A 25,274-nucleotide genomic window follows, 5' to 3' on the forward strand; every position below is an offset into this window, starting at 1 on the left:
ATACTGCAAAAAATAAATTCAAACTATTACATGTATACTTAAATGGGTATACTTGTAAAGGAGTACTTACCAGGAGTTCAATAAATATACAGTATATAGCTGATATTGAAATTTGCAGCAACAATGAACAATGTAATTTGTTAGGCATTTGCCATGTTGATGTATGCTTGTGTGCGTGATGTTGATGGTCACCTAGATCCAGGTTCATTGTTTCAGCTTTTTATCATGCTTTTCTACACATTCATAAAGTTTTTGTTGAGTCATGCTGTTTTCATTTCTGTACTGATCCAACATCCTTCAGTGAATTTCAGTAGGTTTTACTCCTTCTGCCTAAAGAAATCTCACTATGGTGCATTGTTCAACAAGGATACAATGCCGCAGCTGATTGTCCATGTGTATTTGACCTTGGCTTCAACTAGACTAACGGCAGAGTGCTGCACTGTGTGTTTGCAAACTTACCCATAAGCCACTGTGAGTGTGTTGTATTGCATCAGCTTCTATCCATTTTGATTACCATGTAATTTTTAAATTGCCTTTAAGTTCTGATTTACCCTTGTATTTTAATAATAGGTTTACAAAAAACATGAGCTATGTTATGCCATAAGAAAAAAGCAAAAAATAAAGCCTGGGCTTACATTCTCTCTCTCCTAAAAGATAACTGCTGTTGACATATGGAAAAGGTTTATGCTCACCTGGGCATTCCATCTTTTATGCTCTCCATCCAGTTGGTGGATAAGTTTTTCAGCTGTCTCGATGGTTTCTTGAGCTTTGCTAACTTCAGCTTCAAGTTTGGCAGCTTCTGTTGTTCTTAACTGAAACCTTAAAACATATTTATACAATTGCTTAGAAAGGTCTACTTAGAAACACTTCTTTGGACATCTCCAAAACAATGTATTCTATTTTCATAAATTAAATACCAAGAACAACCTGAAAACAGTTGAAGAACGTTGGTTGGGGGTTAGAACTTAACTCAAAAAAGGGTGGTTATAGTAATAAGAAAGAATAATTGCTATCCCACAGTGTGACTCATGACTCCATGATGTAAACAAGGCCGAAGAATTTTACACAAATTGTTGAGGTAAATAGACACAAACATTAGGGATGACAACGTGGATACCAAGTTCATTTGGCGTAGGCCACTGGCTGTAGCACCAAGGGAAATAAAAAGATCAAATATTTTGCTTTTAAGATGGGCCTGAAAGAAAAGTTCAACATTCTTCCTCAGTCCATTTACATAACTTTTACATGAAGGATTTAATTTTTACTCCTAAACAAGTCTTTATTAGGATTTTGTTAAACCTTGGAGAATATTCATTTATGTTGGTCTGTAAATACTATTTTGTTTGAGGTTTAAAATTCCTTATTCAGATTATTGGATACATGGATTAAACCAGAGCACATGGTAAGTCATCTAAAGAGATTTCCAGAATAATGTGATTTGTACCTCTTTAAAAGCTTGGGCCTTTGCATAAATATGTTTTGATGTCTCAATAACCCCGATGTTACCTGTGTCTTCTGACAGTTTCAACTAACTTCTGTTCTAAATTTTTGATCTTCATGGGACTATCCTTACTTTGAACAAAGCTGAAGGAAAGCCACAAAGATAACCATACATAACTGTACTCTAAAACCACATAAACTCATTTTATTGCACACAACTGAGTTCCATTTAGCTTACAGGTAAGTTTAGAAGATTGTTAAATTCACTCCAATGAAGGTAGCACTTATCTGATAAAGATCAGCGGTCCTCAACCTTATGGCATTGGGACCCAATTTAAGCATTTTAAGTTCACTGACAATTAGAAGGGTGGGAAGCTAGGGAATCACCCCCCTTGATGCAACAAGTGCAATTAAAAGAGCAGAGGAGTGACCAACAACAACGATTAAAATAACAAAGGGTGGGGTGGTGCCACTAATTAGAAATGGGGAAATCTACAGCACAGTGCTATTGATCACTTAAAAGGACCAGGCATGGGATTTATTACACAGTGAGTTTTTTTTTCCTTTTCTTGTGTGCTTGTGACCCACCAACAGCAACCGGTGACCCAGTATTTGAGAAAGACTGATTAACAGAGTTCAAGTTTTAATTTTTAGATGGTTTGCATTGACATTTCAAGCTGCCTTTGCAGATTTTAAAGTGATTTAGATGATGTTATAATGGCACACTGACTAGCACTGTTACCTCCAGAGTCCTGGGACGTGAATAAGGGGTACCGCAGTTTCTGTCTGGATTTACTTTTTGTTTGGTATTATGGTGTGCCTCCCCTCAAGAAGTATACACTAGATTGTAATGAGCAACTGTAAATTAGCACAGTTAAGTGTTGCTGTTTATGTGCTCCCATGCAGGATTGATTCTTACTTGTGCCTGATGCAGCTGGGGCTACAACCATAGCGTTGCTGTAGATGGATTGATGGAAGGATGAAATGAAAGCCTCCAGTTATACAGTACTTACTATATTTAAGAGAACTTTATCAATGCAAAGAAGTAAAGGTAACGGAAAATTATCTCATATACTGTATATTTCTCTTCTGGTTCGTCCTGCTTCCTCTTCAAAAGCGGTCCCGCCCACACGCAGCTGACATGGCATTTCTTGATTGCTATTCGACCACTTCCAAACCCTTCCCCATGCTGCCTGCGGCTTCTCTTCAAAACCAGTCCCGCCCACACGCAGCCGACACGGTATTTCTCGATTCCTATTCATCCTCTTCGAAACCCTTCCACACGCTGCCTGCGGCTCCTCTTCAAAACCGGTCCCACCCACACACAGCCGACACGGCATTTCTCGATTCCTATTCCTGCTCTTCCATACCCTTCTCCACACTGCCTGAGGCCACCCATACACCCCCACGCCGCTTTTCTTGATTCCTATTCCTCCTTCGGACTACCGCGTTCCCCGCTCCTCTCTCATGACCCCATTGGTGTCACGTCACCGCCCTATACCTAGCCTGACCGCGTGACCTTTCACTTCAGCCATGTGTGCACCTGGGAGTCTTTTCCGTAGCCTGCTACAGGAAGGTACTCTGTCGACCATTGGCATTGGTTTCACTCCTTGCTATTTGTTTCGCTCCTTCCTATTTTCGTTATACTGTGACGGTTGTTTCATAAGCCTTGTTATAAAATGAATGACAGTATCCCTAATTTCTGCCAAATATTGCCTGTTATCTTCCGCGGTTCTCAAGCCCTCACCGTTGCCTCTTCCATCAACAAACACAGGCTGTGGACGAAATGAAAGTCCTAGAACTCACAAAAAATATGAGAGCTCTCGAAAGTGAAACTCAATTTGTTCAAAGGCTTCTTCAAGTTCGGGAAGGTAAAACTAGAGACACGGCAGAACTACCTTCTCAATGTTTACCACAACAACAAGACCCAGTTGTTCAACTTTAAGGTGATATTAATTTCACAACTGTGACTCTACAAGAACTTGCTGCAAGAGCAATACTGACCGCCACAAACGACGATTCTCTACATATTAACAACAAAGTTCTTGATCTTATACAGGGTGAAAAAGTGACCTTCAAGAGTGTAGATACAGTTGTCAGTGACGATCCTAATGATCAACTAACGTACCCACAGGAGTTTTTACACACTCTCACACCAACTGCCATGCCTCCCCATATCCTTCATCTGAAGATGGGAGCTGTAGTTATGCTCCTCCAAAATATTATGCCATCAAAGGGTCTTTAAAACGGAGCAAGACTCATTGTTACCCGAATACATACAAATATTATTGAGTGCAAACTGATCACTATCCAAAATTCTGAAACAATCTTCATTTTCAGAATCTCTCTCCTTCCTTCCGACACCAATCTCCCTTTTAAATTAAAATGCACACAATTCTCACTCAGACTCGCCTTCTCCATGACTATCAACAAGTCCCAAGGACAAACATTTGCAAAGATTTGTGTTAATCTACAACAACCAGTCTTCAGCCACGGTCAGTTGTACGTGACTTTTTCTAGGGTTAGATCTTTTGACTCATTATCTGTTCTCTCCACCAAAACATCTATTCATAACTCCATCTTTCAAGAAGTACTTATTTCTTCTTGATTTCTGAATTCCTTTCTCATCGTTTTCCGTTCCTATTCTTACACAACCGTATGCTGTGGCGGGCGTTGGCTAGTATAACTAATAATATACTAAAAATAGATAAAAAGTAACAATAATGTGTAACAATAATTCTTACTTTTCTTTAAGCTCTGTAACTTTCTGACCCAAAGAATTCAGCTGATCTTCTAGTACTCTTCTTCTGTCTTCTGTTTTTTTCAAATTGCTGCAAAAAGAGACACATATTTCATACATGGCAATTATTTATCGGTGATGTTCAATTTGACCTTTTTTAATTGCCAGATAGAAAGATTTACTCAAAAGCAAATCAATAATGTTAGGACAAATACTGATGTAGGAAAGTGGATTGATTTCTTATAAATCTATACAATTAGAGTTCTACTACTGTTATAATAGAATACTGATTAACTGACCTAAAAACAACTGAAGATTGCCTGCAAGGGAAAAGAGTAGAATACTAATGAAGATTTTTTTTTTTTTTAAACAAATACTAATGTTCCCAATGAAGTAGACACAAATTATTCAAAACAAATAACGTCGGATGGAAAAGCTTTTATAACTTTGTTGTTTTTAACTCTTACAACGTCTTTGAATGCTGACTCAATACTGTGCTATCTGGGTCTTTTTCAACCTAATTCTAACATCACGTTTTAGGTGCCTTAAATGTCAGATTATATTTTTTTTACTCCAAATGTATTTTATATTGATTTGCCATTTTAACCTATATTGGTGATGATCCTAAATTTTGTAACAGAAATATAGAAATATGGTAGGTCAAGGCAGTGTTCAAAATATGTAGCAGCCAAGACAAAGATGTGACATTTGGAAACCTTTTTGTTTTTTTTTTAAGCTGGAGCACTTTATTAGAAGTCCTAACACCTCTGAGATTCAAAGATGTATTTAGGTGTTTTTTTGGGATATGATTAAATTACCCTAAATGCAGTGGAAAACCTTATTAGTATCAATGGTAACTCAAAGAACAATACTGTGTTCAAAATGTGTAACAGCTGTACACAAAATGTCACATTTAGAAACTTTTTTGCTTTTGTAAAGTTAGGGAGCTTTATTAAAAAACTTTACAATTTTGAGCTGAAAGGATGACATTTATGTTGCTTTGATGGGTTGTGAACAAACAAACTACCCTAAATGCAATGACAAATGTGTTCAAGCAATGATGGGTCAAAGGTGACCCAAAAGACATGGCAAGGTAAAATAACCTTTTTTTTAACTATTTATTTGCTTATTCCGTAAATGTAGGAAAAGTCACAAAATTTCATTCTGAACAGATGAAAGGTAGAGTACTTTTATGGATTTCAAACTCAAAAATGGGTTAAATGTGACCTCAAGACATTGTTAAGGTTAAACAGTGAGTGACTGGGATTTCTACAGGATTGATATTTGGTGCAAACAAGTGGAACACATTCAGTAAATAAAGTTTAACTAACTTTTCTAAAACTGAATATTTTATTATCTTCTTTCACTCCAACTTTCCTCAAAGCCTTAATTCAAGAAAGTTTTGCTGATGTTTCTCACCAGTTACTTAGGCAACTGAATGTCTGTTTTACTAATTGAGTTGAAACTAAGCTTTAAGAACAGGCAAAAAGTAGAAGCTTATCTTCTTGTATCCTTGCTACTTTATATTTAGTCATAGTATTGTTTATGTCTCGAATGCTATGTGAGACCTAAAACACTTTTCTCTGTTTTGGTTAATTACTCCACACAAATAAACTAATGCCTGCATCCAGAACACAGAAATGCTTATAAGCTGAACGCTTCTCATCCCAAATGTTAATGCCCCGTATGCCACATAAAGGTGCAATACATACTTAACTAAACCTGCTTGTTCCTTTTCCAGGGGTTGAATCCGCTCTAGAACATGAGAGTACTGCACATTTGCTTTCACCCAGGCAGCTAGGGGAGCAGCTGCTGCACTAGCTCGCTTTGCATTCTGTAAAATAATACAAACAAATGAATTTACTACAAAAGATAATCCCATACTTGAAAATGTGAACTTTCCTCATACTAAGTTTTCATCTGATCTATAGACACACTGCATTTCCATTCACTACTATACCAATTATAACCGATAATTAATACTAACAAATTGGATTTGCTTGCACCAAAAAGCAATATTTCAAGAAAATATTTAATGTTACGTAATAATTTTCATTTTTCTAAGAACCCATTATTAAAAAATTTCAAAAACACTCTAGTAATAAAAGTAACTTGATATAAATGTGTAAATACTATTGAAAGTATGTCAAAGTACTCTGAGCATGGCAAATGAAAATGAAATGTGGGGGGGGGGGGGGGAAACACAAGGAGTATCTAGCAAGCCATTCAGTAAGTAATGATATAATATCTGCTCCAGTGTGATTTTATCTTGCATCAGCTACTCCAGATTAGAAACATTGAAAAAAAAGAAGTTGAAACAGAAAAAATGTTGACACATTCCCTTAAGGTTTTCATTTGATTCTTCAAAATAAATAAATAAACATAAATTCAGCATCTTTTTTTCTTATATTGTGTATCCTTATCAAATCTAGCCAGTGTCTCATACAAACAGATGAGGGAATTACTTTCACTGCATAAAATGAGGGTAATTAATAACACCTGTCTTTTCAGCAGTGTGTTATCTAATTTTTCACCATGTGTCAATACCACAACCTATTAAACAGAAAATTCAAGTTGTTAATATCATAATTAGTAGAGTTTAAGTGCCTAGCAGCTGGCTGCATGAACTTCCAATTCCAAACATGTCCAATGTGATCAAGAATGCTGGCTCAGAACAATGTGTTTTTCATAGGTAAAAAGTGGGTATAACGTAAATAACTACTTATAGCTGCTACTGAAATGATTATCAGTAATAAAAATAAAACCAGAGTTTCATAGTAAATGTGAACATGCAGAATAATACATGCAAGGAAAATGCCTATTTCTGATTACAGAAACATCTGTTCTAACAATTGGTAGGTAAAGAGATATAGGCTTAATCAGTAATATTTCTATCCCTAGAGAAAACAAGACCTGGACATTTAATTAAGAACGAATTGCCTGACATCTTATGCAAATGTTTATATAAAATACACTGGTTAACACTTGTCCTCTCATGACTGATGACTGAATACCAGTACTTCTATATTTGTATTGGCGTATACCTCTTTCATTAAAACAGTCATTCAGGGTGGATGCTTCTTTAATATTCTCCCGCCAATTACACCAGATGCTTCATATCGAATAGAAAGAACTGACAAACCAAGAAATTGTCAACCAATGAAGAAGTATGAAAACTAAATGAATGAAGGATGCCCTCACAGCATCAGAAAGTTACAAAACAACAAGCTGAACTGCACTGATATCTCCAAATGCAAAAAACAAACACTATTCTATTGCTTGTCATGTAGATCATTTTTGATTTGAATAAATATTATGTGAACACTAGAGGGCACTGTTGTTCTTCAAACCCAAAAGACAGACACTGAGGACACACGGTAAAAGCACCAAGAATTTGTTTCTTTTAAATTCTTCACAGTGCTCTACATCCACCACAATCACAGGTAAACAGGCAATAAAACACCACAAACCACACAAATGTCTCCTTTTCTTTTTCTTTTCTGCTCTGCACCTCTTAGCAAGCGTTGTCCACCTCCTCCTGACTCAGGCTTGCTTCTGTGAGGTCTGTCCAGTCTTTTTATATTGGCCAACTCAGAAGTACTTCTGTGCTTCCACTGACGTGGCCTGCCAGAACTTCTGGGTTTGGGGAAAACCTTGTCTCCCATGGTCCTACCATAGTACCACCTGGTGGCACTCCAGGGAAGCTGTCATCTAGCAACTTGGGGGAGACAGTGCCCTAAAAAAGCTGCCTTCATCTATCCTTCCATATCCGGGGCGTCCCAGCCAGGTTGAGCTGCCAGCCATCTCTTACAATTATTAAGACTAGTGAGTAACCTATATGAAAGTTAAATATTACATTTCCAAATCATGAAGATATTATATTAGAAAACACAAATGAAAGAATTCTGTTTTCATAGATAAATTTTAGATCTGAGTAAGTGTAGTTGACTCTTGAGCGACATTTACGAAAAAGCAAGTACTACACTTTAAAATGACAAAGATATAATTTTATATATTCCTTACATCCTCATACAATCAAAACGAGCAAAAGTATATTGAAATGTAGGGGAGAAAAAAAATTGTGAAAAGTTGTTTAAGCAACATTTTTTTGTACAGCATATACTGTACAGAATACCATCCCAAAGTACTTTATATAGTCATATGAAAAAGTTTGGGAACCCCTCTCAGCCTGCATACTAAGTTACTCTACTCTCAACAAAAAAGATAACAGTGGTATGTCTTTCATTTCCTAGGAACATGAGTACTGGGGTGTTTTCCGAACAAAGATTTTTAGTGAAGCAGTATTTAGTTGTATGAAATTAAATCAAATGTGAAAAACTGGCTGTGCAAAAATTTGGGTACCCTTGTAATTTTACTGATTTGAATGCATGTAACTGCGCAATACTGATTACTTGCAACACTAAATTGGTTGGATTAGCTCATTAAGCCTTGAACTTCATAGACAGGTGTGTCCAATCATGAGAAAATGTATTTAAGGTGATCAATTGCAAGTTGTGCTTCCATTTGACTCTCTTCTGAAGAGTGACAGCATGGGATCCTCAATGCAACTCTCAAAAGATCTGAAAACAAAGTTTGTTCAGTATCATGGTTTAGGGGAAGACTACAAAAAGCTATCTTAGAGGTTTAAACTGTCAGTTTCAATGTAAGGAATGTAATCAGGAAATGGAGGGCCACAGGCACAGTTGTTGTTAAACCCAGGTCTGGCAGGCCAAGAAAAATACAGGAGCGGTATATGCGCAGGATTGTGAGAATGGTTACAGACAACCCACAGATCACCTCCAAAGACCTGCAAGAACATCTTGCTGCAGATGGTGCATCTGTACATTGTTCTACAATTCAGCGCAATTTGCACAAAGAATATCTGTATGGCAGGGTGATGAGAAAGAAGCCCTTTCTGCACTTACGCCACAAACAGAGTCGCTTTTTGTATGCAAATGCTCATTTAGACAAGCCAGATTCATTTTGGAACAAAGTGCTTTGGACTGATGAGACAAAAAGTGAGTTATTTGGTTATAACAAAAAGTGTTTTGCATGGCGGAAGAAGAACACCACATTCCAAGAAAAATACCTGCTACCTACTGTCAAATTTGGCGGAGGTTCCATTATGCTGTGGGGGTGTGTGGCTAGTTCAGGGAATGGGGCCCTTGTTAAAGTCGAGGGTCGGATGAATTCAACCCAATAACAACAAATTCTTCAGGATAATGTTCAAGCATCAGTCATAAAGTTGAAGTTACACAGGGGTTGGATATTCCAACAAGACAATGACCCAAAACACAGTTCGAAATCTACAAAGGCATTCCTGCAGAGGGAGAAGTGCAATGTTCTGGAATGGCCATCACAGTCCCCTGACTTGTATATAATCGAAAATCTATGGGATGATTTGAAGCAGGCTGTCCATGCTCAGCAGCCATCAAATTTAACTGAACTGGAGAGATTTTGTATAGAAGAATGGTCAAAAATACCTCCATCCAGAATCCAGACACTCATCAAAGGCTATAGGCGGCGTCTAGAGGCTGTTATGCAGTATTTGCAAAAAGAGGCTCAACTAAGTATTGATTTATTATCTCTGTTGGGCTGCCCAAATTTATGCACCTGTCTAATTTTGTTATGATGCATATTCAATATTTTCTGTTAATCCGATAAACTTAAGTGTCACTGCTGAATACTACTAAGGCATGTAATATATTAAAAGGAAGTTGTTACTTTGAAAGCTCAGGCCAATGATAAACAAATATCCAAAGAATTAAGAGGGTTCCCAAACTTTTTCATATGACTGTAAGTAAGTACAGGGTACAGATACTCTACACACTATAACTGTTTCAATATTTTTGTACAGCTTGAGTGACTTGATCATAGTCACACAGTGGGTTGGGACAGAAATTGAACTGCAAGTTTAATTTATGACAACTGCTCCTTTATCAGTACATCACATGTCTTACTTTAATGACAATCTTCAGTAAAAAAAAACTGACTGTCAAGAGTACATGGAACTTCATCTTATGGAATATTAACCACCAAGTATAAATCCAATCAGATCACACATGTATGAAAAGAATGGTGAAATTATTTAATACAATAACTGGTCCTGGCTTTCACAAAAAAAAAATCTGCTTGTAGAGAAGCCCTTGACAATCAATGGACCTTCATTTTGTTCAATATTATTGCATATAAAACAAAGACAAAAGGGAGAAATAAACTAAAGAATCCATTTTATTTAGTGAGAATATTGATGAAGTAATACTTGGTAGTCCTTTAAAAATTCCCAAGGCTACCTATTGTGTAGGATTAAAATATCCTCTGTAAACAATTATGTTGGGCTCAGTTTTCTACAAGTTATTCCCAGGTGCATACTTTGGTGTATTGAGTACAGAAATGGGCAACACCTTTATCAGCTGGTTTATTCATAAGATTTAATGTAGATTATTTCACTCTTTTATCTATACATTTAAATAGAAAATTTGTAATAATATTCAAATAATGGTTATTTGCTTCTTTGTATTGTATGGAATTAACTGCTACCACATTTATATGAAGTTCCTTTTGTATTATTGTCTTTTTAAACTTTTAAATATTGACTTGATCTTTTGATATAAGATGGCAAACTAATTTTGGGGCAGCTTAAACATTTTCCAAAAGTGTTGGTGTTGTTTAATTACATACAAATAAAAAAACTATTACTACTATAATGTCTGTGAAATCTACGCAACAATTTTATAATAATAATAAGTCAAATTTTATATTGCACTTTACTCAAGAGTTGTAGGAATGAATGATCTCATTTGAAGAAATTATTAATGTATTGTAAAGTTATATTACTATTATCTTTGTTATTAATATTGATACTTTTCATAGAGAAAACTGAATATATTACACATAAAGCTTTAGCCTTTCTCAAATATAGCATTAGAGAGACACAGAGACTGAATGATACCAGCCCAGAGTTCCACAATGTAAAAGATCACACTGGTCATCACAGAGTTGTAGAAGATGTGAAAGATGTCACAAGCCATATGAAAGGAATGCAGTCTCCTAGAGAAAAAAGAACCTGCTCTGCCCTTTTCTATATAGTTTCCTCTGTGTTACATGACCAGTCCAACCTGTCATTGATGTGAATCCCAAAGTAATTGGCAGGACTGCAACACCTCTACATTCACTCTTTAAATAGCAATTGAACATTAAGGTTCTTTGGTGTGGTGAAAGTCAATAACCAGTTCCTTGGTTTTACTGATGTTAAGATGTAAACAACTCTGTTTGTACCAAGAATTAAAGTTTTCCACTTGACTCGTATACTCTGTTCATCCCCTCCATCAGTACACCCCATAAGTGCAAAATCACCTTAGAATTCCTGTAGGTGACATGACCTGCTTTAATATTTATAGTCGTAGCAGTACAGAGTGAAGAGAAAAGGGACAGGACTGTTCCTTGTGGTGCTCATGTGTCACTCAAATCCATATAAGAAACAAAGTTCTTGAGTCACACAAACTATGGTCTGCCCAACAGAAATTCCACTATCCAGGATACCATAGGCTCATCCACCAACATAGCTCTGAGCGTAACCCTTAGCAGGGTTTGCTCGATGGTACTGAAAGAACAGGAGAAATCAAAAAAAACATAATCCTCAGAGTGCTGTCAGCTTTGTCCAGGTGAGAATATTATTGTGGGACAGACTGATGATTCATTCCTCATCTCCAGTCTTTGTATAGGCAAACTGCAATATTTATTCAAATAACTGAGGATCGAGGACTAGCACAGTAGTGTAGTGGTCAACACTACAGCCTCACATATCTAGTGTTCTGGGTTTAAACCCTACACCTAAGTCAATGTCTGAGTAGCATTGCACATTCTTCCCATGTCTATGTGCACTTTTCTACCACATGGTAAGACAGCTGATGATTCTGTATTGGTCCTCATGTGAGTGTGCTTTGCTCCTGAGCCCTTGAATCCATGACCCTGAATTGGATTAACCCAATGATAATCCCAGTATCAACAATTACCTGAAAATGTAAGTTACTACACATTCCCTGATATTGTCAAATGCATTAACTTCAAATTTCAGTGCAGCACTTCACAAGTATCAGTAGATATTAAGAGAGTACCAAATCATTAAAATATTAAACTTTTCACATACTTTGGGGTCAAATGATGCCTTGTTTTTATAAAGAAGTTCTTCAACACTTTCCCGAATTTCTTTTGTGATATTTCGTGCTTCAAAAGTAACAATATCCTCTCGAACTCCTCTCTTTGCTAGAAAACTTCAAGAAAACAAAAGAGTAACAATAAAAAATATTAAAAAATAAATGTGTTGTGTTTCCCATTGTTAAATGTGTAAATCTGAATTGTAAAAACATATCAGTCTGATTAAAGCCACTAGTTTAGCAAAAAAAAAAACCACTATGTGCAGAAAACTATGCAAATACAGAATTTTAAATTACGACTTTCATAGTTAATAAGATGATCTAATAATCATTCTTTTTCAGTGTCTGTCATACAAGCTAACAATATGAAAAAAAATGAAAGGATTTCTGTTTTAAAGTTTTAATCTAATTCAAAACAGCAGTACAGTGTGCATATTGTAAGGAAATACATTAGATGTGATTATCTATTGAAAGTTTCTTTCAGAAGAGAAACAAATATAGAGCAAGAGAAAATAGAAAAAGTAAAACAAATAGCTATGTTCTGCAAACTTTCTGATACCCAGTGAATATGTGAAAATGCCTGCTGGCTATTCTTCCTGAGGCTTCCAATTTTTACTATTTTGCATTTTTTTTTCCAAATACTTAACAATCATAAGCAATAAGAAACATGCACATTATGCAGCAAAATACCCACTTAAATAAGTGCTAGTACATCTGTGAATCTGTGTGCTCATCTGGTTGCTAGGCTTACAAAGAAAAATTGAATAGAAAAACATATAGAAGAGGGTCAGAAAAGATTAAAAATGATAATAAAAATACCAAGTAAGGGTCTAAAAATAAGGAAATTGGTCTTATTGGCTTTTTCTGTTGTTCAACATTATATGCCTGCAGCAACAGCATGGAAGTGACTTTCTTGCACCCTTTTAGGCCATGTGATTTAGGTTTTAAACCCATAATGCTAATGACTGATAATTTCACGTGGTGAACAAAATGATTATAAATCAGCATGTATGCCAAAAAAACCAAAGTCATGACAGGACTAGGCTATAGTTGCTAAATGAGGCCATTGCAGGAGCTTGGATGTATTTTCCCTGAGAAAACACCTTCAAATATAGGAGTTGTCAGCTTGACAGGCAATGTCAAGAGAAAGCAGGAAAATGGGTGGCTCCAAAGAGGAAAAGGCTGCTGTGTGGGGAAAGAGATTGGGCATGTATTATTACAGCATGCCAAATGGACAAGCAATGAATGAAATAAAAAACACTGTCTATGTTGATTACTTATATTTCAACCCATTTTCGACAGGTAGCACAGCTAGTATCCAATAAATGAATTAAAATATGAAGTTTTATTGCTTCTGCTATACATTTTTCTTTTTGGAGAGCAAACTGGACATTCTACTAAATAATGAATCTCTAAAAGTCATCTTCAACAGAAAGTCTCACCTTTTCATGCTAACCCAAGATGTATCAAAAATTCCCATCAGTCTAAGCACTCCTTCAAGGATATCACGAATCACATCTGGTGGCATGCGTAGTGACCTAATTTCAGACAGAGACTCTGGTTTTATGTTTCCAACAGCTTGTTTGGCTTCATCTACAAGGGGCTAGATTTGAAACAAAAATCACATGGAATAACACAAAAATTATTTTAACAACCTTATGATTACTACTATAGAGTAATCAACAAATACCAGAATGAAAAAAAAAATATTAAACCACTTCTGCCTTACCTGTACTTCTTTAAGCTCATCTTCAATTTTGCCTTTTCTTTCTTCAATTTTAGCAACTTCCTCAGCAATTTTGTATTTTAATTTTTCCATTTCAGCTTTCTGATCACTTGCACTCTTCAAATAAATCAAAGAATAAAATGTATGTACTTGTAAGACTTATATCTATAAAAATAAAATCATAAGCAATTTGTATATCTATTTGTTTGTCCACTAATCATGCAAAAACAGCTGAGCAATTTTCAAAAAATGTTGCACGGTGCGCTACCATTGGTCCACCTTAAATATAGGCTATACAGTGTTTCAGGAAGAAAGGTTGTAATAGAAGGGGGGCAGCCGAAAAAAACAGTGCTGTCATGGGGACTACAATACCAATAAGACAGCAGGAGTGTACTAGGGCTGATTGGAGGGCTTCATTATCAGCAAACACAAACTCTTTACCCAGCCAAAATGGGATATCATCTGAGACCACAACTAATCTGGATAACAATTTTATTGTCTTACTGAATTACAGTCTCGGCAAAGAGTTTCTCTTTTTGTCTTATCATGGGTTGTGTTTAGCCATGTTGAATTTCCAAAAAGACAGTTTTTCCCTGTTTATTTATACCCAGGAAATAGCAGGTTCTTCAGCTAGTTTTAAGTACATTTGATACAACAATACAAATTTAACATAAACCAATGTCTTTGTAGCTTTACTCCACTTTCATAAACTACCTTTAGGGACATTGTGTTTATACTTTGCCTGGTCTTCATAGTCTGCACAAATAAAATTTTCTATACAATGCACTTGTGTATAATTGTCTCAAAAATAGTAGGTCATTCTCCCCATATTTATATGCCCCAGCCCGAGTACTCCTATTTTCTCAAAAGTATGTGTTAGGCGAGAGCAGAAAATGCAAGTCTGGTCTTTGGTATGGGCTGGCATCTCATACCATGCTGGTTCCTGCATCGATCCATATTATCCCAAAAATATTCTTTGAACCCTTGCAACCCTCAATTATTTTCTCAAATCTGCATAATCCAAACATGTTATTACAAACAATATTGCTTTCAAGTTGTATTTGTAATTAGTGACACATACAGTATGTTAGAGGAAACCACACTAATGCAGTGGTTAGTAGTGACAACTCATAGTTTCAGGACACTAGATGTTGAATTCTGATATTCTCACTGTATATAGTTTTCACACTAATGAGTTTGGGTTTTCTCTAGTTATTTCAGTTTCCTCCCATATCCATAGCTCATGTAAGTTAATATGTCTGACAATGCTAAACTGTCCTGGATTAGTGAGTGAAGGAGAGTTCACAAGTGTATTTTTTGATGGCCTGCTACACTATACCGGTCTAATTCTTGTCTTGCACACTATGTTTCCCTAAAAAACTGAATTTGATTAAACTGGTTACATGAATGGACAGAGGCAGTACATTAATTTCGCTTAATCCCTCAGGAACATGATACAAGTGCCATTTTCTAAGGTACAACTTATAATTTAAGAAATTAACTTGATAACTACTGTAGATGGGTCACTCCCTATTTATAAGAACAGCAGATAGCAGAGCCTATTGTACTTATTACTCTCTAATTCAGTGATCACAAAATGAAAAGCTGACATACAGGTAGCTAGGTTTTGTACATCTATTATCCTCAGTATTGTTAAATCATTCCTTTGAACAACATAACAGAGCAGTATAATTTCAAGGTACCTTACAGTCAGGTCCATAAGTATGTGGACAGTGACACAATTTTCATAATTTTGGCTCTGTATATCACCACAATAAATTTAAAATAAAGCAGTCATTATGCGATGGAAGTGTAGACTTTCAGCTTTAAGAGGTTTATTAAAAATATTGTATAAGCTGTTTAGGAATGACAGCCATTTCTCTGCATAGCCACTCCATTGCCAGAGGCTCAAAAGTATGTGGACATTTGACTGACAAGCTGATCCATAGCCAGGTGGGAGCAGTTCCCTCATTATTTCATTAACTATTCAGCAGTTAAAAATTCTGGAATTAATTCCAAGTATGGAATTTGCATTTGGAAGCTATCACTGTGAATTGTCAATATGAAGTCAAAAGCGCTGTTCATGCAAGTAAAAACAGTCCATCATTAGGCTGAGAAAGCAAAACAACTTCTTTAGAGAGATAGCAGAAACACAAGAAGTGGTCAAATCAATAATTTGGTACATTCTTAAAAAGAAGGAATGCACAGGTGAACTTGGCAACATCAGTAGGTCTGGAAAACCACAGAAGACAACTGTGCTGGATGACTGCAGAATTCTGTTCTTGGTGAAGAAAAACCCCTTCAAAACATTTAGCCAAGCCAAGAACACTCTCAGGGAGGTAGGCCCACCATTGCCAAAGTCTAGAATCAAGAGAAGACTTCATGAAAATAAAGACAGAGGGTTTACCACAAGGTGCTAGCCACTAGTAAAACTCAAGCACAAGAAGGACAAATCAGACTTTGCCAGAAAACATTTTTTAAAAGCCTGTCCATTTCTGGAACAATTTTGACAAAGGAAACTAAGATCAATATATACTATACTAGGCCTTGACAAAAAGATTGATTTTCCGATGAATTATTATTTTGCCTTTAAACGATTCAATATCAATTCTTAAAGTTTCAAATTCCACTTTGTTAATCTCTACCCTGCTCAATTACCATATGCAGATTTTTGCTTATCTTCATTTTTGCGGTCTAATCCAGCAGATATTGCTAATGTGCATGCTAAGGCTTTCTACTAAAAATGCACTTTACTATGAGTAGCCCTCGCTGCAGGACACGGGATGAAGCAGAGATGGAGCTCAGGGGATTGGGGTGCAGACATCTAACTATGCAAATGCAGATAATGTTACATGAGTGAATCTGAAAGCCTGTGTATGTACACGGCCCTCTAAGCTCTGCATCTTGCACCCCCAAAGCTCCAACAGCCCTAACTTGCTGCAGTGAAACATCTTGTTGCGGATGTGTTGCAGACAAACGTGTTGTATGCCAGTCACACCGGGAGCAACCTCACTGTATATACAGCAGGTAGAGCTGCTGAGATGGCTGGCTGGATGTTGTTCCAAAAACCTTTCTAGCATTTCCAACGCACTGTTCCATCACAAGCAAGTTTGTGTGTTGTATGTCCAATAAACATTGCTTCTCTTTAAGCACATGGTTGACTGTACTGCTACGGTGAAAATAGTTTCCAAAACACCTCAACCAGCCAGCCTGAGATACCAAAATGAACGCACAAGCAGCACAAGCTGTACTGTATGGCTCATTTTAGCAGCATTATCAATCAAGATGGTTGGTTCTTTATCTTTTATATTAAATTAATCCAACGCTGCTGTCAATAAGCATCAGCTTTCAATCCTCATTTTAAAATGCTTCCTTTTAGTCTGAGGAGGAACATCTTAGAGACTGATTCACATGACAGCTACATGTGAGCAACTTAAGAATATGTAACTTATAGAATTATAGAAAAACATAAGTTTTCCCATTGTATCTTTATTTTGACCAATTTAAGATTATTTTAAATATCCAATAAGGGAATAAATTTGACTAAAGTTTAGTTAAAGGATTTCTACATGGAGATTCATAACACAAGAATAGTTTACTGAATAACGTTTATTATTTAAAAAACAATATTTGATTACTTTATAATAATATTATTTGCAACATGATATAGACATTTTATAAAGTGGATGCCACTGCATTGTATTAAAACAAAGGAGCCTCACATAATATGTGTGGTGATATGTATGTACTTAAATTATGATGAATTTTGAATGAGTGCAGTGCTGTAAAAATGTGTTTTGTTTTTTTTATTTTGTTCCACATCTTCCAAAAATACTGATGTTAAATGCTTATTACTAATCAAGTATTTCTTCTTAAATGTGATTCAATGCTTATGCATATGTAATGAATTCGCTATGCAGATACCCTTCAAATAAAGTGTTACTGAAATTTGTCACATTATATTAATGCTCTCTATGTATGGTTAAGTAAACTCATTTCAAACATATCAGTGCACGCTAATTCAATCAAGATAAAATCGATATTGAATTGAATCGGGGCATTGTGAATCTGAATCAAATCGGGACATGAGTGCCAATACCCAGCCCTATATACCAGAATGCTAGAAAGAGAAGAGTACGGAGAAGAGAAGAAACAGCTCATGATCTGATAAATACCACATCATCTGTGAAACACAGTGGAGGCAGTTTTATGGCATGATCATACATGGCCACAAAATTAAGTCAGCCACTAGTATTTATTGATGATAAGACGGTTGCCAGAAGTAGCAGGATGAATTCTGAAGTGTACAGGGCTATACTATCTGCTGAGATTCAGCCAAATGCTGCAAAACTGATAGGACAATGCTTCACAGTACAGAATGACAATGAGCCAAAACATACTTGTGAAGACAAACTAAGTGTTTTTCAAGGCAAAGAAGTGGAATATTCTTCAATGGCCAAGTCAATCAACTGACCTAAACCCAGCTGGACATGCATTTCACTCACTAAAGGCAAAACTGATGGCAGAAAGTCCAACAAAAAAGCAGCAAATGAAGACTGCTGCAGTAACAGCCTGGCAAAGTATCATTAGGGTGGAAACCCAGCAGTTGGACATGACTTCAGGAAGTCATTTCAACCAAATATTGACAATTCATGATTATGTTGGTTAGCGGGCCATGTATAAAAATGTCTGTCTTTTCTAAACAGCTCATACAATATTTTTTGTTGAACCCCTTGAATTAAAGTTGAAAAGTCTAAACTTCAATTACATTTTGATTGCTTTGTCTCAGATCCACTGTGGTGTTGTACAGAGCCAAAATTATGAAAATTGTGTCACTATCCAAATACTTATGGACCTGACTGTATGCTATTACATGCTGGCAGTCATAATTATATAAGTAAAGGATCATAATTCAAAAAGAGAAATATTAAAGTCAACCATTAGGTAATGTCTAATTTAATGTATAAATATTTTCACTAAAAGAAAAAGTATGGTAGGATAACCACCATGTGATAATAGGGGATCCACACGACAGCCCCTCTGGATCTAAAATAATTGCAGGGGTGGAAGAAAAGTACAATAACTGTAAATTTGATGTAGAAATACCCAAAGGAAGTATGATTATGGGAAGAACTGAAAGGTAAAAAGCAAACAAAATAAAACAATACCCCTGCAGCCTCTCTCAGTCTACCTTTAACAGCCATTGACCAAGATTTATCATTTGTGCAGCTCTCAAGTATTTAATAATGACCATCTTCTCAGATTTTTCATCTCTCCTAAACCTAGCCTTTCTTTCTCCTACCATTCAGTCCCTGACCCAGCTTGAAACTCTCTTCTAGGATACTTTCCAACCAAGTTCAGGGCCAACAAAACATAGTGCTCTCAGGTAGCCCATGAGACCACTACATCCTTTATAAAGTCAGGTCTTGTAAACCTCCTTTTGAGCAGCCTCTCTTGAAAGGCTGAGATGGTCCCAAGCCTTTCAGTAGAAAACCAAGTGATTGGCTTCCTACCACTTTCTACCTTTAAATGGACAATACAATACCACTTCTCCTGCCCCAGAACCATGAACTGCCCTTAGCTGGCCATATGGTATTCTACTCCCTGTTATCCCATGAAGGTCTCATTCTCTCTCTCTCTTTAGTTGGTTATTAGCCTGCCATCTTCCATCCTAGGCATACATTAACTGTATCTTCCCAGACTGCATTTCTTTCTCCCCTTCAAGGGGGGCATTATCTGATGCCTTTCTGAAGCATCCATTATAACTGAAGGGCTTAATCTCCAAAAGGCAGTGTATGATGAATGGTGAGTTACAGTGCCAGGGGATATTTTCATCTCTCTCTGTAGGTACTGTGCCAGTCCAGTGGCATCCTTCTCTTCCTGCAGAAATCTTGAACAGCAGGTAACCCATAATAACAGATAAAGCATACAGTAGTTATTGAAGTTAAAAACTTTACAGGTTTACATATATGTTATTTTAACTGAATCTAACTTATGCAATGTACACCCGATATTTATAATTTTACCATATTTTGCTTGAAGCAAAGGTGTGCTTTTTTGTTTCAACTAGTTTTGTATTTGGAAGAGCTATTAGTGATTAAAAAACAAACATACAATTTTATAGCAATTATTAAAACTGTTAAACAGCCTCCATATATAAGTGTATGCTCTAAGTAAAAGCTGAACCTGGTTAATTGAGAGAATATAAAGAACAAGTCTTGAAATTTACCTGCATTGACACTGTTGTCTCTTGCAGAGCTGCATCAGCCTCTGCTTGTTTTGTTTTCAGCAAAGTACTCTGCTCGGCAGCTTTTTGCTTCAATTCATCTACAAGGGCTTTGGCTTCATTTAGCTTAGAAATTCCAGCCTTCAGCAAAAAAAAACAGTTAAAATTGTTAACACAAAAGTCTGATTATTACCACTTCCACAACCTTCTCAACATAACATTTGTTTTCCTTGGATTTTTTTCACAACATAAATTCAACATGGCCTCATTTATTTTAGCTAGTTTGTGAACCTTATTTTTTTCTATTAGTGATTGCACAAGTTCTAATCTAAACTCTCTCTTTCTTTTTCTCCTATGACATGAAACGGAAGCGGAAGTAGCAGCTGGCCAACTGTGAGATGCAGCATGTTGTCGAATACCTCTTGGCCCATGAGAGTCAGATTCAGCAACTCCTGGCCTGCCAGACAGACACACATCAGAGAACTGAAGGCTGGTCTGCTAAAAGAGACCTCCTCAAGCAGTTGAGACTGTCACAACTCATCTTGATTTGGCAACATCAACCCTACACCATGCCGCTTGCTCACTGGGCCAAGTGAGTTTTACCCCCACTCCTACTCGAAATGACAATGAAGATGGAATTTGGCTGTTTCAGCAATGCAGGCAGGGGCTCAAGGCTGGATCACTTCCAGTGGCTCAGGTAAGCGTCCCCCATCCAAAAATGCTTTGACTCTCTCCACTTCCCACCATGCCAGTATTCTTTGGTGATGTATTTGTTATTGGGGATTCAATTGTACACAACCTCACTATTTATGGCCCTAAACAGAAATCTGTTCTTTCTTGTTTTCCCAGAGCATTAGTATGAGATATTATGAGAAGAGCGCAGACAGTCATTGAGAAGCACAAGAACAGGGCTGTTGGGACCATCATACTACAAGCGGGCATAAACAACATAATATCAACAGTCAGAGGTTCTAAAGGCAGATTTCACAGCACTATTTCAGACCACAAAGGTTAAGAAGCTTATACAAAAGATCGGTTTCATTGACAACTTTTCTAGGAGAGACCGCATTTCTTGAGGCAAGATAGTCAGCATCTTAACATATTTGGCACCTGGGTACTCTCCAACAATATTTCGAAGGTAATCTGTCTTTCCTGGCTACGTAATTTTAGCAATAATGCTTTTTATAATGCCGTGTTAGGATACGACAATTCTGCAGTGAGTTCATCTTTAAAGGTACACTGTATTTGCAGTATAATAACTGACCATAGTCTAAGTAAAAAACCCAGACAAATCGGCATAAAGGCAAATAAGAAGAATTAGCATATTCTTCAGGGAACCCCAATTCTTATTAATCTCCACTATTCTCTGTGCCGCCGCCGCCGCCGCCACCACCACCTGATCAAAGCACCATGCAGCCCCCTGCGTTGATGGAATGAAGGCGGTTGTCTCAGCTGTCCACAAGACCAATATTATCAAATACTATCAAGTGAAGAATGAAAACAAAGAGGAATGAATTCATTTATGTTAGGTAAAATGCCCAGTGGGGGCAGGGCAGCCTTTTTGGGCTTGGAGCCCCAACAGATTTTGTATTTTTCTGTTTTCCCTGCCATCTGACCTTACAATTTTTTTTTGTTACTTATTGTTTAATTTTCATTGGCTAATCTTATTTGTTTTTCTTTTCATGTAACTTTCTCTTTGTCATCTTGTAAAGCACTTTGAGCTATATTGTTTGAACATGTGTTATATAAATAAATGATGTTGTTGTTCAATTGGAATTACCCACAATCAGGAAATTCACCTTTACTGACCACCTTCTATCAAATGTGTCAAGGATCATAAATGAGACTTTTTGAAAAGATCAAAAAGAAATGCAGTGAAGGCAAAGGAGATCAAAAGATAATAAGATTACATATATAGATAAAGAAAATTCTATTTCAGTGTTGTTGTTTACCCAGAATTTAAGAATATACAAAATTAAAATAGTAGCATTGCTTTACTAAAACTGAACTTTGCCAAGATAATTTATAGTTATAGATTTATTCGTTTGAAATCAAATTTTTTTCTATTTGTCCACGGACAAGTAAACTTAGAAAATCCACTTGTCCGCCAGTTAAATTCACTTGTCCATAAACAAATAACAAAAGTGAAAAATAGTTTATTTTTTCTGATCTCTTTTATTGATACCAAAACTGCCTTCTATTTTAAAACTGAAAAAAGTTCTTTCAGGGAGTAGTATTTTGCCACCTTGCTCTAGAACATTTTATAAAAGATTCCCTTATCATTTTAACTCACTAATAAACAATGCCATCATTATAGCTACACTAGTTCTGTTTCACATACTACAGTTACAGTGAAGATTTTTTATAGATATTTCATAACCTTTGGAAACCATTAGAATGTTTTCTTCTTTATTTTTAATAAAATGACAGCGCAAAACCAACTTGTTTCATATGAAATATTCACTAATCAAAAACGATCTATTGACAGCTCATCAAAATTGATGTTGTCAGACAATAAATTTCTTAACTCCTCAATATATCACAACCTACACGAAACCGCAAATTTCAGGAAAGATTAACTGCCTAACAAGCTTTGTTATGTGGTGAAAACAATTGTATTGTAAGTAAAATCACTGCATTTTTATGTAGAAACAATGAATTTTATCAATCTTCTTCTATAATACGCTACCGTGGCTGTTCATTTGTCTGTCCAGGATTTTAAATCACCTGTAGCTCACAAACCATTTCACCTTTTGACTTGAAATTTGGTACACATACAGTATACTACACGACGTCTACTATCTGCTTTCGGGGTGATGATTTGTATTACTCTTTATTTTTATTTTATTTTATTTTATTGTTGAATCAACTCTCGGCAGTGCGCAGCAGGGCGGCACATGCGTATGGGAGCCGTTCTCATCCCCCCCCACCTTTGCTAATCATTCTTGAGGCAGATTGAAGACTTAAGTGCCAGTTTAAGTGAATAATTAAAGAAAACATACTAAGTAATTGCAACACAAAAACTAACTTAATCAGTTTTAACGCGAAAAGATGCCAACAAAAGAAGAGAAGCAGCGGGCCGCTAGGGTGGAGAAAAGAAGAGCTGCTCAGGAAGCAGCAAGCGCATCAACCTCTGAGCAAACGAATGCTAAACGTACAGAGAAAGAGGATGAAAACTAGGAATGGTCAAGTCAAGTGTATTTATTCACTGCATGTTATTGTGCAGTACGCCGTTACTGGTAATATATAAAAGTTATTGATTATAATGAAAAATCATCAGATTACATCGTAATGTCGGCATGAAAAAAATGACCGCATCTCCAAGCGTGTAAGTATTAGGGTAAAATACTTATGTAAGACCGTAAGAGTGCTTCCCCTTTGAAAAATCAGCCGTCATTTTGTAAACAATATTGAAGACCAATTTGAGACATGAAGAACATGCCTAAGTAGACTGTTTCCGTACAAAGTACGTACCCAAATGTTTAAAATGTTAAAGTAGTGGTAAAATGTGCCCTGCACAGCACATATAATATTTTTCTCCAGAAAATTGCACTTGTCCGCGGACAACTGAAACCAGAAAAACACACTTGTCCGACGGTCAATTTACCCGTGTCGGACGAGTCAGGTGTTGGATTTCTGCACCCCTGGTTTTGTTTTTTTCTTGTGGCTTCTTTACCACATATACATTTTACTAGCAAAATACCCGCGCTTCGCAGCGGAGAAGTAGTGTGTTAAAGAGGTTATGAAAAAAAAAGGACACATTTTAAAAATAACGTAACATGATTGTCAATGTAATTGTGTTGTCATTGTTATAAGTGTTGCTGTCTTTTATATATATATATATATATATATATATATATATATATAATATACACACACACATAAACATATATATACATATCTACATACACATATCTACATATACTAGGGGGCTCCGCCCCCTGCTCGCTTTGCTCGCCAACCCCTGGCGTTGGGACATGACAAAGAGTGAGATGTATGAATTAGATATAGAATAGTGTGCAGCTTTGGATGATGCGCATAGAAATAACAAATAAAGTATCAAGAAGCGGAAAGCAAATGTCGATGCGTTGGAATGTAGGTGTGTTGTTTTCATCAGGACGTAAATGTAGAACAATATCTCTGTGAAATGGAGGCTCACCATCTTTACTTTGAAAGACAATTGCCACTTTATTAACGACGGGCAGATTGTATCGTCTTGGATCTTGTTCTTTGTCCTTTATCAAGACCAAAGCAATTGTAGTTGCCGCTATACCTTCTGCATTTGCTTTTGTATTTGCCTCCTTTTCAACTTCATGTAGCATTTTTATAGACTTAGCTAATGGGTGATTGTTTATGACATGAGTGACGTTTCTCATTATAAGCTCTGTGCATTGATTGTTTTCAGGAAGGTTCATGCGTTGATAGATTGCCTCATCTGGATCTAGGATGTAGATTTGTGCATATTTGCGTTGTTGATTTGTTTCAGGGTGCACTGTTCCAATGCGATGCAATATTTGTCCACATATGCGAAAGCAGTATGGGCCATTGCCTTTTGGTGGCCTGATATGTACTCCGGTAGACGCAAAAGCAAATGAACTATTGTAGGATCTAATGCAGTTCATAAAGTTTTTACTTTCAGGCACATCGTTAGTTAGAAGCTTCTTTAGATATTCAGGATATGAATGTAAAGGAGGCAGTCTAATGTGACCTTTTTGATAACAACGTGTAAATTCATTACTTGTATTGCCAGTTGTTTCTTCTGTGAAGTTAAGTGAATGACAATGATTGCAAATGACATTCATTAATCCCAATGAATTTTCCTCAATAGTGGATTCCTTATTGAAGGCGTTTTCAGCCATTTTGCGTAAGCGTTTAACAGGTGTGTGGCGTTGATGTCCGCGACGGGCATGTTTCGCTTTTTGCGTTTGATTGCCTTTTTGTTGCATGTCCATTATTTGTGACGCGCTATTTTTTTCTTTTTTTTTA

General features: G+C 36.4%; 1 protein-coding gene across 3 annotated transcripts in view; it reads right to left on the reverse strand.

Moving 5' to 3' along the window:
- The window catches only part of LOC114651221 (cytoplasmic dynein 2 heavy chain 1), a 462,099-nt gene that overhangs the window by 255,869 nt on the left and 180,956 nt on the right, over positions 1-25,274 (reverse strand). For all 3 annotated transcript variants that reach the window (XM_051926883.1, XM_051926882.1, XM_051926881.1), the window contains exons 56-62: positions 20,292-20,429; positions 14,066-14,179; positions 13,779-13,939; positions 12,330-12,453; positions 5,893-6,014; positions 4,185-4,271; positions 693-819 (exon numbers count right to left, since the gene is read on the reverse strand). In XM_051926883.1, coding sequence (XP_051782843.1) covers positions 693-819; positions 4,185-4,271; positions 5,893-6,014; positions 12,330-12,453; positions 13,779-13,939; positions 14,066-14,179; positions 20,292-20,429 — 873 coding nt within the window. The remainder of the gene's footprint in view (positions 1-692; positions 820-4,184; positions 4,272-5,892; positions 6,015-12,329; positions 12,454-13,778; positions 13,940-14,065; positions 14,180-20,291; positions 20,430-25,274) is intronic.

The sequence above is a fragment of the Erpetoichthys calabaricus genome, chromosome 4 (assembly GCF_900747795.2).
Source record: "Erpetoichthys calabaricus chromosome 4, fErpCal1.3, whole genome shotgun sequence".
Taxonomy (NCBI): domain Eukaryota; kingdom Metazoa; phylum Chordata; class Cladistia; order Polypteriformes; family Polypteridae; genus Erpetoichthys; species Erpetoichthys calabaricus.